Source organism: Doryrhamphus excisus, chromosome 23 (assembly GCF_030265055.1).
Source record: "Doryrhamphus excisus isolate RoL2022-K1 chromosome 23, RoL_Dexc_1.0, whole genome shotgun sequence".
Lineage (NCBI taxonomy): Eukaryota > Metazoa > Chordata > Actinopteri > Syngnathiformes > Syngnathidae > Doryrhamphus > Doryrhamphus excisus.
This window is the reverse complement of record NC_080488.1, coordinates 11,354,340-11,368,998: the sequence shown is the minus strand read 5'-3', so window position 1 is coordinate 11,368,998 and position 14,659 is coordinate 11,354,340. Positions and strand designations below refer to the sequence as shown.

The 14,659-nt window shown below is 41.9% G+C and overlaps 1 protein-coding gene across 5 annotated transcripts in view; it reads right to left on the bottom strand.

Moving 5' to 3' along the window:
- The window catches only part of si:ch211-26b3.4 (connector enhancer of kinase suppressor of ras 2), a 46,809-nt gene that overhangs the window by 14,411 nt on the left and 17,739 nt on the right, over positions 1–14,659 (bottom strand). For all 5 annotated transcript variants that reach the window (XM_058062885.1, XM_058062883.1, XM_058062882.1 and 2 more), the window contains 7 exons: positions 13,377–13,418; positions 9,274–9,393; positions 9,034–9,093; positions 8,895–8,963; positions 6,085–6,231; positions 1,692–1,810; positions 1,410–1,621 (listed from right to left, as the gene is read on the bottom strand). In XM_058062885.1, coding sequence (XP_057918868.1) covers positions 1,410–1,621; positions 1,692–1,810; positions 6,085–6,231; positions 8,895–8,963; positions 9,034–9,093; positions 9,274–9,393; positions 13,377–13,418 — 769 coding nt within the window. The remainder of the gene's footprint in view (positions 1–1,409; positions 1,622–1,691; positions 1,811–6,084; positions 6,232–8,894; positions 8,964–9,033; positions 9,094–9,273; positions 9,394–13,376; positions 13,419–14,659) is intronic.

Here is a 14,659-nt window from a genome sequence, read left to right as displayed (position 1 = left end):
CAAAGGGAGCCACAAGAAGGAGGCTGAAGAGCAGGATGCAGTTCTGGAGCCGCAAGTTGCCGACCCCTGCCCTACACCTTGAGAGTTGGGCTAGACATCGCGTTGACAGTCCTGTCTTTTTGGTTGAAAGCTACTGTTTTTTTCCAGAGCCACGATTCGAGCCCAGAGCGGAACACGGAGCTGGCTGAACAATTTTTTCAAAAAATACATATTCTTAAAAAAAAATATTTTTTTTATCTCTGTGCATGTGTGGATTTTCCTCAGGCATTCTCCTACATTCCAAAAATATGCTTGTTTAGTTAATTGGACAATTGTCTATAGGTATGAACGTGAGTATGAATGGTTGTTTATACTGTATGTGCCCTGTGATTGGCTGGTGACCAGTACAGATTGTACCCTGTATAGAGGCTCATAAAAATTGTTAACTAATTAGCCACGTGAAGTTATTTCTGCAATGTTGTTCACTCCAATGTAAACATCCTCCCTTCTATATGGCACATCCCGTTAGTCTACTGGGCGAGGTATCTGTTGCCAAGAAAACCAATGAGCTCAGCACTTCAGTGATTTGGAGGGCTCAGCATCATTTCAACGATAAGATTCAGCAAACTGGTTCCGCTGGAAATGTTCACCACAGCAGCAAAGCGGAATAACAGCAAAAATAAGTAAATATGATATATGTATGCATGGGAATTCTCTACTGTATATGACAGGGCTTGTAACCTAAATGTTACTATCACTTATTGCAATTCACAACTTTGGACATGTAAGTTTTAATTATTATGATATTTGACCAGTTTGTGTACAGTCTCTATCCTGCTTTCATTGATAGTCCAGTCATGAGGCTGACAAGTCCTGTGAATGCATATTAATGCATTTGTTTGTCGAGTGACCTTGGCCTTTCACATCATGGCGGCCCCTTGAGAGTCCCCCATGAAGGAAGAGGATGTCTTGAAAGCTGTCTGGGACAGCGTGGAAAGGAGTCATAGGCTGCAGGGCAGAGAGAGGGCTGGAAACACTTTTTTGTCTTTGGCTTTTTTTCTACTGAGAGCTAAAAAAGCTTCATCATATCCCTAATGTGAGGCTGATGCCAGAAAGTGAAAATTATCCATCTGCCTCAGAATGTAATGGTTTGTTCCTTGGTCCATGCTCCACCCTTCCAACCAGTTCCATGGACATCGGCCCAGTATTTTCTGTGTAATGCTGCATCATGCTGACGGGCAGACAGACAAACAGCATCAGAAGCCTTGTTGGTAGAGATGCTAAACAGCCATTAAGCAAATGATTGACACATGATGACGGAATGTTGAAAACAAAAAGCTGAGGATGTGTTTGGAATTCATGCTATTCTTCTAAAGAAACAACTTGGGATCCACTCGAGTAACACTCGCAGCGTGTCATCTGCTTCTTACCATGTGTGGGGGTCTTATCCCTCCTGCGGACGCCCGTATTACGGCCCCTGTCATAGTCAGAGCCCGGGGGTACGTCTCCCTCCAAAAGAGAGAAGTACTGACCGCTGTCCTGGTCTAGGTAGTAGCTGACAGCTTCGGATCCTTTCGAGCCAGATTGGGAGGTAACACTGTACCGGCTGATGTCATCACAGGAAATCAAACCCAGCTCTTCCCTGCAGAGGACAGCGTCATGTTAGTCATAGTCAGCATGGAGGTCAGCATCTGTTTGTCCCAGACTCTGACCTGGGGCTGTAGAGTCCGGAGACGGGAGAAAGGATGTAGACGTCCTGGGCATCCATTTTGGACATGCCTAAAGTGCCCCCGGGTGTCGGTGAGGTGCTGGTAGGGCTGGTGGGGACCGGCTGAAGAGAGGTAAATAAAGAGTGTCGTTAGAGAGCAGAAGTGGAGAAGGTCAGGGGACGTAAATTATTTTATTATATTAAAAACATAAAGCAAAACAGCAAATCAATATATTATATATTATACAAAACAACAAATACAAATTAGGTTATGGAAATATGGTTATAATGTCACGAGAGTAAAGTTAACATTTTATGGTCACAATTATGCAAACAACATTTCCAAAACCAAAGTTAAAATAGTTGGAAAATAGAAAAAACAAAATAACAGCAGAAATGAAAAAAAGCAGTATTTTTAAGAGAATAAAGTCCAAATATTAAGAGAAAAACGTTGTATTCTAAAGAGAAAAAGCCAAAATTTTATGAGAGTAAATTCATAATATTATGAGGAAAAATAATGTCATATTAGTAGGATAGAGCTGAAATATTAAGAAACATATATATATATATATATATGTGTATATTTTTAAGACGGAATAATATGAGAAACAAACAAAACAAAATAAAGTTGTAACTTTTGAAAAATGACATTGTGGAATCAAAGTAGCCCTTGCCTTTTTTTTTTATTTTTCAGTATGGCGATATCGGATCTGAGAGCACAAATTGCAAAAATTGAGCAGTAATAGTGTCAAACCTCTTGGCACAAAAACAACATTTTAGCTGAGACCTTTCTTTTAAATGCGGGAATCCCTAAGAGTTATTTAGCATGGCGACCATGTTGTACAGACTCTGACTATGCAGCCTCTCCCACCTTCATTCTGTCATTTTGTTTCATGCCTTCACACGCACGGGGTTTCCATGTCTGTTTCCATGACAACCACTGCTCTCAGTGAGGCAGAAGAAAGCTAGCGGGGCCTCCTAACTCAGCATGACTCAAGGGCACGTCATTTGTCATCAGGTCCTCCATGAGAACAGGATGCCTTGCTGATATCATGGGATGTCACACGTGAGAATTTCCAATAAATCAGAGTTGTTTTCCTCCTAGTGCAACAATAAAGTATAGGTGCACCTTGAATCCCGAACCCTTTCCAGCGCCTTACCACCTCAATCTCCAGGATCTTTATCATTACGCCTTTCACTTTCAAACTTGTCCCGGAGTATAGTCGAAGAGCTTTAGAAAAATGCTAAAAACTGTTGGAAAAACGAGGGATGCGATGAAGTGGAGACAAGGAAATAGGTCAAAAAGAGAGAGAAAAAGAGGGGGAGCGTGATGGAGAGGAGAGCGAGGCAGGGAGCTGTGCTGTGAGAATGAAAATAGTAATTTAGTGATTATAGCCCAGCCTAAGGAAAAAGGGAAGCAGTGCTCGGAGTGCAAGCAGGGAAGGATGGGTCTTCCACAGCAAGTGACATCCCAGCGTGTTAAAACATCACTTAAACCATCGGGTCCCTGCTGCCTCCACTACAAACTTATCAAAATGGAGTCCGTAAGCCTATTAGCTTTATCACAACCTTAACATTAACACTTTACAGGTTCTGAAATCATGTAAGACTTGGGAAAATCTATTTTTACTGTGGACTACAGCAGTGGATCATCTTCAGCAAGTACTATGACACGGAGCGCCGGGCCCCCCGACTAGAGTCATCAATCTGTCTTATCACTCGGAGAGGCTTCCTGGAAAGCGTGTCACGTAACCACACTAATGGTTGGCATTCGGGTCCCATTTAGCTCTCTTTGACACGTCATCCCATTCGTAGCGCAGTCCAGTCTTTCTCTAAGGTCACTGGTTAATGTCCAGCGTTCTCATCCAAAAAGTACAACCTCGAGCAGAAGGAGTCCTTGGATGTAGATATCTTGGATGTCAAAACACTTTGGCAACGTCTGTTGACTTCATGAGCACATTCAGCTGAGCAATAAATGTCACTGTTTCCACAGTTTTTATCAAAATAAATAGATCTTTTTGTAAATAATGTCTGTGGTGAGCCATAAACTCAGGAAGTAGGAAGTACCTACTGTTTTGAGAGGAAACTGACTGTACCACATTCCCAGCTCGATAATATCCAAGGATACAGAGTTGGGAATACTATAGTCCGAACAGAAATGAAATGCTTAAATCAAAACACAACCACCTTTGATTCCCTGCTCGGGTTCTCTAGCACCGCAAGAAGAACATCCATTGACTACTCAAATAACTCGGGTAAAGTTTAGATTGCTAAGTTCCTCTTCCCCTTCAGTCTAATCAGAATCTAATCTAATAGTTGGGAAGTCACTTATGTTGCAAATGTTGACCTGAAATCGGGGAAGGTCACCTTTTTTTTTTCCATCCAGCAATCCCCAAATTTAGGTGAGGTTATGATAAGTTTGTGAGAAACATGCATGTGTTTTAGTTTACAAAATAGGGATGAAGATCACTAATTGTATTTGTTGTAAAAACTGTAAAAATCTGTCTATAAAAGTGAAAAATATTCCATAAAAAAAGCCCACCCCCCCATGTTCATTTTTATTTCAAGGGCACAGCGGCCATAAAGTGCCAAAGATATGCTATGATTGCTAAAATATGCTATCAAAACACTTTGCAATTTTGCTGACCAATATACAATATTCAGTTATCCCTTAGTAATAGAAAATTGGCCACATTTTCATTCAGGCCAGACAACAAGCAGGTACAACATTTCTTCAAGTGACCATTAGAGATTTATCATTTTTCTCCGTTCTATTGGCCTGCTAAAATGAGCTAATACATGATTAAAAATGTGTCAAGGATTTATGACGCTCTAGCTGTCATTGTGTTCAGACGGAGGCACAAAAATAGACCAAAGTACTTCAACCAAGATGTCGAAGAAGCCATAACTCCTTACCTATTCAGTCTACTTATTAACAATATATAACTCACCAATACAAGTTTCCCAAAATAGCAGGCATTTACAACCAGTAATTATTTATACACATACACATATTACAGATTTATGAGAAAGGGGACTGGGACAATGAGTGGCACCTGTGTGAGCAATGTGACAAATGTGCATAGCTTTAGTTCGAAAAAAAAAAACAAAAACAAACACACACGCACACACACACATCCCTTGGTGGTAATTACCGGTAAAGTGGATGAAAATGCTTTTCTTCTTCCAGCAGACTATAAACACATAAATGGTGAAAAGCAAAAGGAGAAAGCAGGAGACACACAGGAATAAAAGAGACAGCCATGGAAGGATTTGGGTTTCGCATTGCATGATCATTTGCAGAGATAAATTGTTTCCTTTTTGGATTTAGTCATAATCCATCTGAATATTTGCCACATTTGGGATAAACTTCAAAGCTGGACCATTCATCCTCCAAACCCAGACTTATATGTTTGATTTGCAGCATGTATACCGAGCATATAGCCAACCATTTGCTTCACAAAGGAAGTGACCTACTTCCAAGGGAGTAAAAGGTCTAATTAAAGAAAACATTACTCTGCACGTGTGCACAAACATGAACGACGCTATTTGTTTTGCACGCCCAGATGGACAAGCATGCATCCTACCATGATTCAAAATATTTGAACACATAGTAAGATATTCTGGAGTCGGTGAATTATCTCCAGTATCTGCTGAGTAGAAGATCTTGTTTCAAAGCCTGTAGTTCATATAAATAATTTAGCATGCAAGTCTTTTTGAGGGCGAACAAATCTAACACTTCTCTTTCTCCTTTTGTCTGTGTTCTGGTATGTTCTTGTGTGTTTTATTTCAGAAATCCATCAGGTGGAACATTTAGAGCTCTGAAAATGCTGCTTTTTATGCAACAATAAGCACAAGGTACCAATAAACTAAATAGTGGCTATCTAATAAGGCAGCGCAGAGAAGAATAGTCATGCAGCCCGGTGTACAAAGAGTCAGTGATGCCACTGCAGCACAACTGAAGGGATCTTCAGTGAAAAAAATACATCCGCCAAACAACCCGAGGTACCATATAATTGGAACTACTCATTGCATCTCTGACAACAACAGAACAGCATAAGAACAAAGGACAAAGACGCTGAAGGAGACAACAGATGGAGAAGAATATAAAAACCAATGATGATCCGATTGATTGCCCATGGATCAATATCGGCCCATTTCTGTGAAAAAGCATGTGTTCGGCGTATGCCGATAAATACCTTTCAACAGCGATTACATAGCCAATCATCTGTGGTTCGTACTACCATGTAGCGAGCGTCCCCCGCCCACTTTCCTTCACACTGCACAGGCGTGCCAAACCCAAAACAAACATGTCCGCTGTGTGGAACTTACCTGCCTTTTGTGAGAGGGATATAAAATATAAAAAATATATAAAATATAAAATATCTCGCCTGTACCTGCAAGCCCAGTGGTTTCCAGCGTACATTCCTGAGCAGAGCCGGAGTGGAACTCAGGGTGTTCTGTGGCCTTTTCTTCAGCGTGAGGATGACTCCGCATGGGTCTTCCCTCAAGGCGTTGACCAAGTTTTTCAACTGCCAGCCCACCTTGGGAGCAAAAAACATAGACGTGAAAAACAATCTCTGTAATTATTTGTGTAAATATTATTCTTTGGCACCTAAGAAATACAAAATAAAGTGTAGGGTGGTCTTGAGACCAATGTAATGTATTTTTTAATACATTAATACGTTCAATATCCAATATCTGTTCCGTTAACTAAAAAAACATGAGTAACGAACTATTTAATAATGTAGAAAACGTCATTAAAAGAAGATACAGGAGATCCTCAGGTTAAGTTCCTATTTACACTCGACCTAGACTTACATCACAATCTAGGAATGGAACTGGTTCTTATATCAGGATATATATCGAGATCTTTTCTCCTTCCACCATAAGGAATCCATGACCTCGTTATCAATCATTAATTCAATTCAGTTCATCTTTATCCTTGATGATGGACACGGCAGTCAAGAAGTTGGGACCAAAAGAGCAGCCAATTTTATGAGGTTCATTTTCACTTCTATGGTGATGGCTTTCATTTTCTTTGGCGCACTGCCGATTTGGAGACATAATGAAGACAAAAAAGGTAATTAATAAGTCATGTTATTCTTCCTCAGTGATGGCACACACTATACTCTTCCACCCAGCACGAGCATGGGCATGTTGCGTATTCTTCCCACGGCGTGCGCTCTAACTACTTCACAAGTGTTTAATTCATCTATTTCAACACAGAACATCATAAACCACTAAAGTGAAACGGGAACATCTTGAAACATGAACAGTTTTGTGCAAAATAGCCATCCATTTTCAAGTAAGATGTATACATGAAATCTACAGGAATAGCCCTGATTGATTAAAATTGTGAATTTGCCCATAGTGCATGATTAAAATATGATTAAATATAAATTTCCTGTTTCCGCTTGGATTTTTCACAAGTCATGGGTTTTAGCATCACATCATATTGAAGCCAAAAATGGCTTCGTCAGGATGCTTTTAGGCCGAGTCTGACAAGAGTGCTTACTTCAGTGTTTCTTTGTGGTTCTGAACAGTCCGTCTCCAGAGCTCACACAACACTTGTCAAGCTGATGACTGACTACACGAGTCGCAGCTACTGGAAGTGTCCACAGAGGCCACAGAATACACACAAAGAGCTGCTCTGACCTTATTTCACATATTATGATCACCAGCCTATGGCAGCCTTTTGCAGCTTTCCTGTTCTCTTTGGCTTGGATCGGTAGACTGAATTCACAAAGCATAAAGACTGCGTCCACTTTACATCCTGTCCGGTAACACAAAACCCAATATAATGCACATGTTTTTGGACTGTATTGGAGGAAGTACCCAGACAGAGTACACACAAGCATTAGGAATACTGTAGAAAATCCCAACGAGGACAAAAGTTATAAAAAAAGAAATAAATGTTCAATGTATTGTCGTTCACCGCAACCACACAGCATGTGAACTCGAAAGTGTTCACTTTGCAAATTTGCAGAGCGCAGTTGGAAACAAGGAGAGACCCACCAAAAATAACAGCATCACATAAACTGCTGCTGGGGTGTTTTTCAAATCCCAGGAGTCTTCATTATTTTCCCAAATGATATTACAAACAGATAATTATGTTGCCTCTTCAAACAATCAGTTTGTTATTCCAGCAACGTCTATGCCTTACCTCAAAAAGACAACCACCAGACACAAAGCTGTCCTAAATGTAAGCGATAGTCCAACAGAATGATTCTGTAATGAAATGGAATAACCTCAAATGTCATAAAGAGGCGTAAAATACTGGCAGATTTCTAAATTCTTCTTTCCTCCTTTCAATGGAACAGATTTCCCATTGATGTCCTCCTGCTTTCGTCTCCTCTTCTGTTTAGTCCCTCGTTACCTCCTCCTCCCTCCACATCACCTTACTCCAGCGTGCTACAATTGCCTCATCATTTCCTTCCCCGAACCAGTGCCTCCCTCTGCTTATCTCCTCCCCACTGGGTGAGGGATCAGAGAGATGAGGTTCTCAGAGGGAGTAATGAACGGTTGGAAGTGCGCTCCCAGCAGGGAGTGAGCGGCCTGCGCCGTCACCCAGAGGAGAGTCGGGTGGAGCCGTAGTACATAGGCAGCTCCCTCACGAGTCAACCAAGGCATCTCTCTGCATACTACCTGCATGCACCGCTCCTCAATCTAAAGGAAAACATGTAAGATGGGGCGACACGTAGACCTCCACTTCCAGAAATGTTCTCCCTCCAGAAATATCAAATAAATCCTGGAACTAATCTTTTGTAGCGAAGCTGACAGCATACCGCACTCTATCACAGGCTCTCACAAGGCACTGTTCCATTTAAAATGGCTTCCCAGTTTTGCCTCCATCTGATGTGACGTCTCAAAGGCAGCACCGTAAACTTATTCAGTTGGGAAAGTGGAACATGAGTTCACGTTTCGCTTCAGACGCCTCCTTGAAAGATTTCTAGTGACAATGGAAACACATTCCAGAGAGAGACCACTGACAATATAACCGGACCGAACAAAGGTATTGGAGCATGTACTCAATAATCTGCCGCAGCTGCAAACCTAATTAGCCTACATGGCAATACAGGACTTGAAGGGACGAGTCGACAGCGTCTCAGAATGCAGAACAAAACCACATTGCAGTATGAATTCACTGTAAGAATTCTTCTGGACTGCAGTACAAGTACTAGTCAGTATTACTTCTTCTACTCACCACCGTCTGATGGTTGACTTGGATGACTTCATCGCCTGCATGGATCTTTTTGCACTGGTCTGCTGGAGACTGGCGGAAGGAAAGGGGCTTAAGTTTAGCAGCAGACTAAATAAGAAAATGGTAGAAAACTGAAACTCACATTCTCTGTGGTTCCGGTAATAACATGAAGTCCATCATATGTTGATTTAATGTACATCCCCTGAAAGACACGCAGGACAGAAGAGTTAGTCAATGTGGTCGGTCCTAAAATTGGACTTCATTCCAGTTAGCTTTAATGTCCATTTGTTACGTTCCTCCAGGAATCTTATTTGGGGTTCTTCTTTAACGTACCATCCATTCAGAGATTTGTTCAGCTTTGTGCACGTGTGTGTGTGTTTACCAGGCCTTCACTGGGCATGATGCTGGTAAGGTGGACCACCTCCAGATGGGCAGACTGAGAGACCAGAGAGTCGGATGACAGAGAGATGATGTGGTCGCATATCCCTGCTAAGGTCTTACACTGGAGGCGACATCCAAGGCGAAAGCAACATGGAACGGAAATGACAGAGGGCGAGAGAGACAGAGAGATCACGTTATTGAGATTGCTTCATGTCCATGAGGGACACGGGAGTGACCTCGCTGAAAGAGGTGAAAACAAAATCACTTTATGAGATTGCTCCACGTGACCATTTCACCGCTCCAACTCACAAACTGCTTCCTGTTTGTCTGCAGGCATGCCCACGAGAATAGTGCCAGATTTTGACCAATTGTCTCTTTATTCTATATAAACTGTTCCGGCTATTTGTCTGCTTGGTCACACACTACAAGCGCCACCCTTCCCAGACCTTCCTTACAGCTTAGTAAATGTCCAAAATACTACCTTATTATTTACATTCATACAAACTGGTGACCCTTGCATAAATTAATCATCTGATCTCAATCTTAATGAGAAATTACAGGATTATAGTGTTGGAGTGAAGGTCTCACATACACACTCGCACACACACACGGAAGGCGTCAGAGCAGTCGTACACACTCAATATTTCACAGACGATGATTCATCCAGTGTGTTGGAAAATGTGAAGAATTGTATCTCTGGCTGTCTCACATAAGCTCACACACTTCCATTCTTTCCTGGGTCACTCATTTCAGTTTGAGCGAGTCTGTGAACTTTCAGACACAATCATAATTTGGTTTTCTTTTGGTAAATAACTACATTGTACGATGAGGCTGAGGTCTTCTGGAGTGCAGGGGCCACTACTGAAGACCTTCTATAACTCTGTGATGAGTTCTGCCATCTTCTATGTCGTAGTCTACTGGAGGAACAGCAACACAGCAGCTGACAGGAAGTGGCTGGAAAAAACTGAAGGCCAGCTCTGTCCTGCAATCTGGAACAGGTGGAGGAGGTGGGCAAGACGAGGATGACAGCCAAGCTGTCCTCCATGATGAACAAAGACTCCCACCCACTCCAAAACACGCTCACTGCACTAGGAAGCTACATTAGTACCAGGCTGATAAATCCAAAGTCCAAGAGAGATAGTGCAAGTTTTTCCATCCTGCAGCTGTCAGAATTTATTAATTTTCTACCGCTTATCCTCATGAAAGTCGCGGGGGTGCTGGAACCTATCCCAGCTGTCTTCAGGCGAGAGGGGGGGTACACCCTGGACTGATCGCCAGCCAATCACAGGGCACATATAGACAAACAACCATTCACATTCATACCAATTGACAATTTGGAGTCGCTAATAAACCTAGCATGTTTTTGGAATGTGGGAGGAAACCGGAGTACCCGCAGAAAACCCACGAGATGGCCGAGGGTGGAATTTAACTCGGGTCTCCTCGCTTGCGTGCTAACCACTTGGCTGCCATAAAGCTCAGCTGTCAAAATTTACAATAAAAATTGCTCAAAAAAATCCTGAAAAAAAACCTAATAATAATCAACCATGCAATAAACCATGCAATAACTGTGCAATAAACCTTTGACTTGGTCATAACATTTCTATTGCCTGGATTTTGCATGTAATCTGCTTTATGTGCTTCGTACTTGTATGCTGTAGTACTTTTCCTGCTATAAACTGGTTACATGGATATGCGCAAGGATATGACAAATGTACTCGCAATGTCACAAATTTTAGTTGCAAAATGAGACTATTCAGTGGCAGTTTAGAGCACTGATAGCCCCCGTGTAGAAACTGCAGTAAGGGCCAATGTAAGGGCTCTATTCATGCTCCTCTCTGATCATCGGACTAATAGTTTTGACCTGGGATTAACACGGAACAAGACAGAAAAAGGCAAGTCACCAGAGTGCAGTCGCTACTTCCCTTCTGCTGACACACCCAGCCTTGCTCTGACACACCGCCGGACAATCAGAGCGCAGATTATGGAAAAGTTCACTTATGTGGTTGGCTGGCGTGAGATTTAAAAGCAGTCAAACAGAAAGCCAGACATAGTACGCTGCCAAATGGATTAAGCTCTGCCTGTACGCTCCCACCCTCCTCCCTCGCTCCCTTTTCCTCTCATTGCACCCAACATCCACAGCCACCACCATTATCTGCACATGCATGACTATTTACTTTGCCGCAATTACCAACATAAAAAGAGCACCCAGAGAGGGAGAGGAGAAAAATAGAAAGGGCACGACGTACAAAGGGAGAGTCCAGTGCAGAAAATAAGGGGAAGGAAAACACACAACTAGGACAGTGTTATGTAAGAGTGCTCATCCTTATGCATGAATGCACATAAAAACACATACACTTATACACACTTCACGCTCCATCAGACACACAGACTGATGCACGACGCTGTCCCTCACACACACACACACACACACACACAAAATATCCCTGTCCATCTGATTGCTGCAGGCTGTAGTCTGGAGCAGAGAAGAGCAAGGAGTTTTGCATTATTGAGTGGAAGCTGACAAACGTACAACTCCCACTACGCCCGGGATGACCAGAGCATACGACGACCACATGCTGAATACACACTAGGCTCTTCACCTCCATTTGGAAAGGATGGATTATTGTTACTAGTTGACCGTTGGCAGCCATAGTGGAGATGATGATGCTGGAGATGGTGAAGACCAGTCTGTCTGGGTAACTGCCCTCAGCTGCTTGTTATCAAAGCCTTACAGGTGGTCCTCGGATTAGAAATGAGGTCTATTCCTAGACTGTGATGGGAGTTCACTTATACCTAAATTAACTCCAAGGTCACTCACATTGTCCACAGAACACACGAAGGAATAGCAAAAATGCCTCCTCGAAAAAATCAGTTCTCTCAAATCGCTCAGCATTACCGTCTCTGACATCGTATTAATGCGTGCAGTCGGCTTAGAACTGTTTTACTCTTTTGAACGCATATTGTTATAACACATACAGTTATAACACATAGTTACATGTGTTACTCTTGCCTTTCTATCTACTCCATCCAATCTGACAATCCCTGTCATCAGCAAGGCATTTTCACCACACAACAAAGCAGCTGGTGACTGCACCCGGTGAAGAGGGATGGTTGTTGCTGTTAAAGATGACAGGTAGAATATGAGGGGAGAACAATGATAGATTGAAAAGATAAATGCTAATAAGAAAAAAAATGCAAGCGTTGTCCCCTCTTTTGCGCTTCAAGTCTTCACTACAAAAAGATAACATGCAAATTGATTTTTCATTACATGAAGCAGTCAAGTCTTGTATTATTTACTTTTTAGTTTATGGATTTTGACCATAAGCTTCCTATAAAAATAAGCCTATTACAATATTTTTCCAAGAATGCTCCTAGTTGATGGGACTTCACATTATTATTTTCATCCCATATACTGTATGTTTGTTTCTATATGGGTTTATGTCATGTGAGCAGCTTAGTGGGCTATGTCAGCTCACCTCCGCTTCATTTAATTTTGAGTAAAAGGGATCAGCAGGCAAGCCGCATCTGAAAAACACCTCCTCCTCTCCCTTTTTCCTTTCACACTGTCTCCCAATTTCACACATAAACCTCCCACACATAAGCAAGAGTCATATGTAGCCTTCAGTCTAACACTTGTGTGCATGCTTGTGTGTGATTCCTTGGTCTTTTACAGGAGCGCTAAATGATCAACTATATTTCCACAACAAAATTATGTGCAGGTGAAAAAAGTCTACACAGAAGATATTGGATTATGCAAAAACAATAAACTACAATCTCACTGTCTCATGCTGAAAAACAACAAAGATGATTTTTTTCTCTGTTTTCATTGGAATGCGACAATAGGTTACAACAGCATCATATCAATCAAATATTCTCTATCTGGGCACGTCTGCGTGGAGTTTGCATGCATGTGTGGGTTTTCTGGTACTCCGGTTTCCTCCAACATTCCAAAAACATGCATGTTTAATGGTTAATTGGCGACTCCAAATTGTCCATAGGATGAATGTGTTTATGAATGCTTCAAATATGTTGATGTTCATCACTGATTGTGCCACATGAACCGCAATCATAGACTTTATTTGAATTATCAGGGGAGAAACTTACCACATGAAGAATCTTATTCTCAGTCTCGTATACAGTGCAATCCTGTTAAAAGACAGAACAAGCAATCAATGTCAAATTTTGGATCCTGCCTTTCAGATTATGATGTGTATATTAGCCAATAACAGGCAGACCAGTCCAGCATTTAGGAACCTATCAATTCTACTGTATGAACCTGACAGAGTGTTATTTAACAACAGCTGATTGTTAATCTATTTCTGGGAAAGCAGCCCACTGAGCCCACCAGATGCACACAGTAGCAGCTAATACATCTGCTTGATCCATTAGTATGGTCTATATGCTAGCCCCATTGTGTCTCCTGCTGCATGCTGGCAGCCACCAGTCCATTTGGGCCATTGTGGACCAATTGTGGCCCCTTTGCTGTGCCTCTCCTCTGGCTCTTGTAAAAGTGAATGGGTATTATCTGCTCTGCTCCAGGACTAACTCCGGGCACACTAAACAGGGTCTGACAATGAGTGCATGGAAGAGGTCCAAAGGAGAAGCTTCAGCTTCCATCCGAATAATAATATCGCTCTACAGTGCAATCACTCTTAAAAAAAAAATCAAAAAAACACACACAGCAAGTGTGAATGTAGGTAATCTACATGATGACGCTATTGGGAGTGGAGTGAGGACAGGAAATAAAGAGAAGAGAGAAATCCTGTTCATTCTCCATAAAGGCATATAAATGATGCTGGGGATGACAGTCAATGAGCACATTTGCCTGCAGCTGTGTCAGAGCAAACCTGTCCCCTCTGCTGCAAACAGCCTGTGGCAATTGGCAGATATTCCACTCCGTGTGAGATCTACATTCAGAAGATGTAGACCGAATCTAGACCCACCGCAAATGAAACACATAGTTGAACCTCCAAAGCTGAAACCCTTAAATTGGACTTCAACTAATACTTCGTCATGTGTGATGTCAGCAAAGCTTATAAGCATTTGACGGAGTACCTCTAAAAGTATTTTGTAAGTTTTTCCAAGCCACCACAAGTGTTGTTGTCCTGGCTGCTCAGTTACTGCTTTTTGAGGCTGTTACATTTGAGACCAGCAGCAAATAACAAAAATCTACAATGTCATTAAAAACTCCATGACAACTCCCTCATCTAAATCCTTCATTTTCACGTTCTTTTCAGATTTCAGATCAATATTTACAACAGTTCCAGAACCCTCCCGGCTCTTTTCTGTATGAATGAAAATGTAAGATGGTCGCAGAACAAATGGAATTAGTCACCCTGTAGTTTCGTGTGTGATTGAACACCCTTGTTTCTTGTTTGGGCAAATAT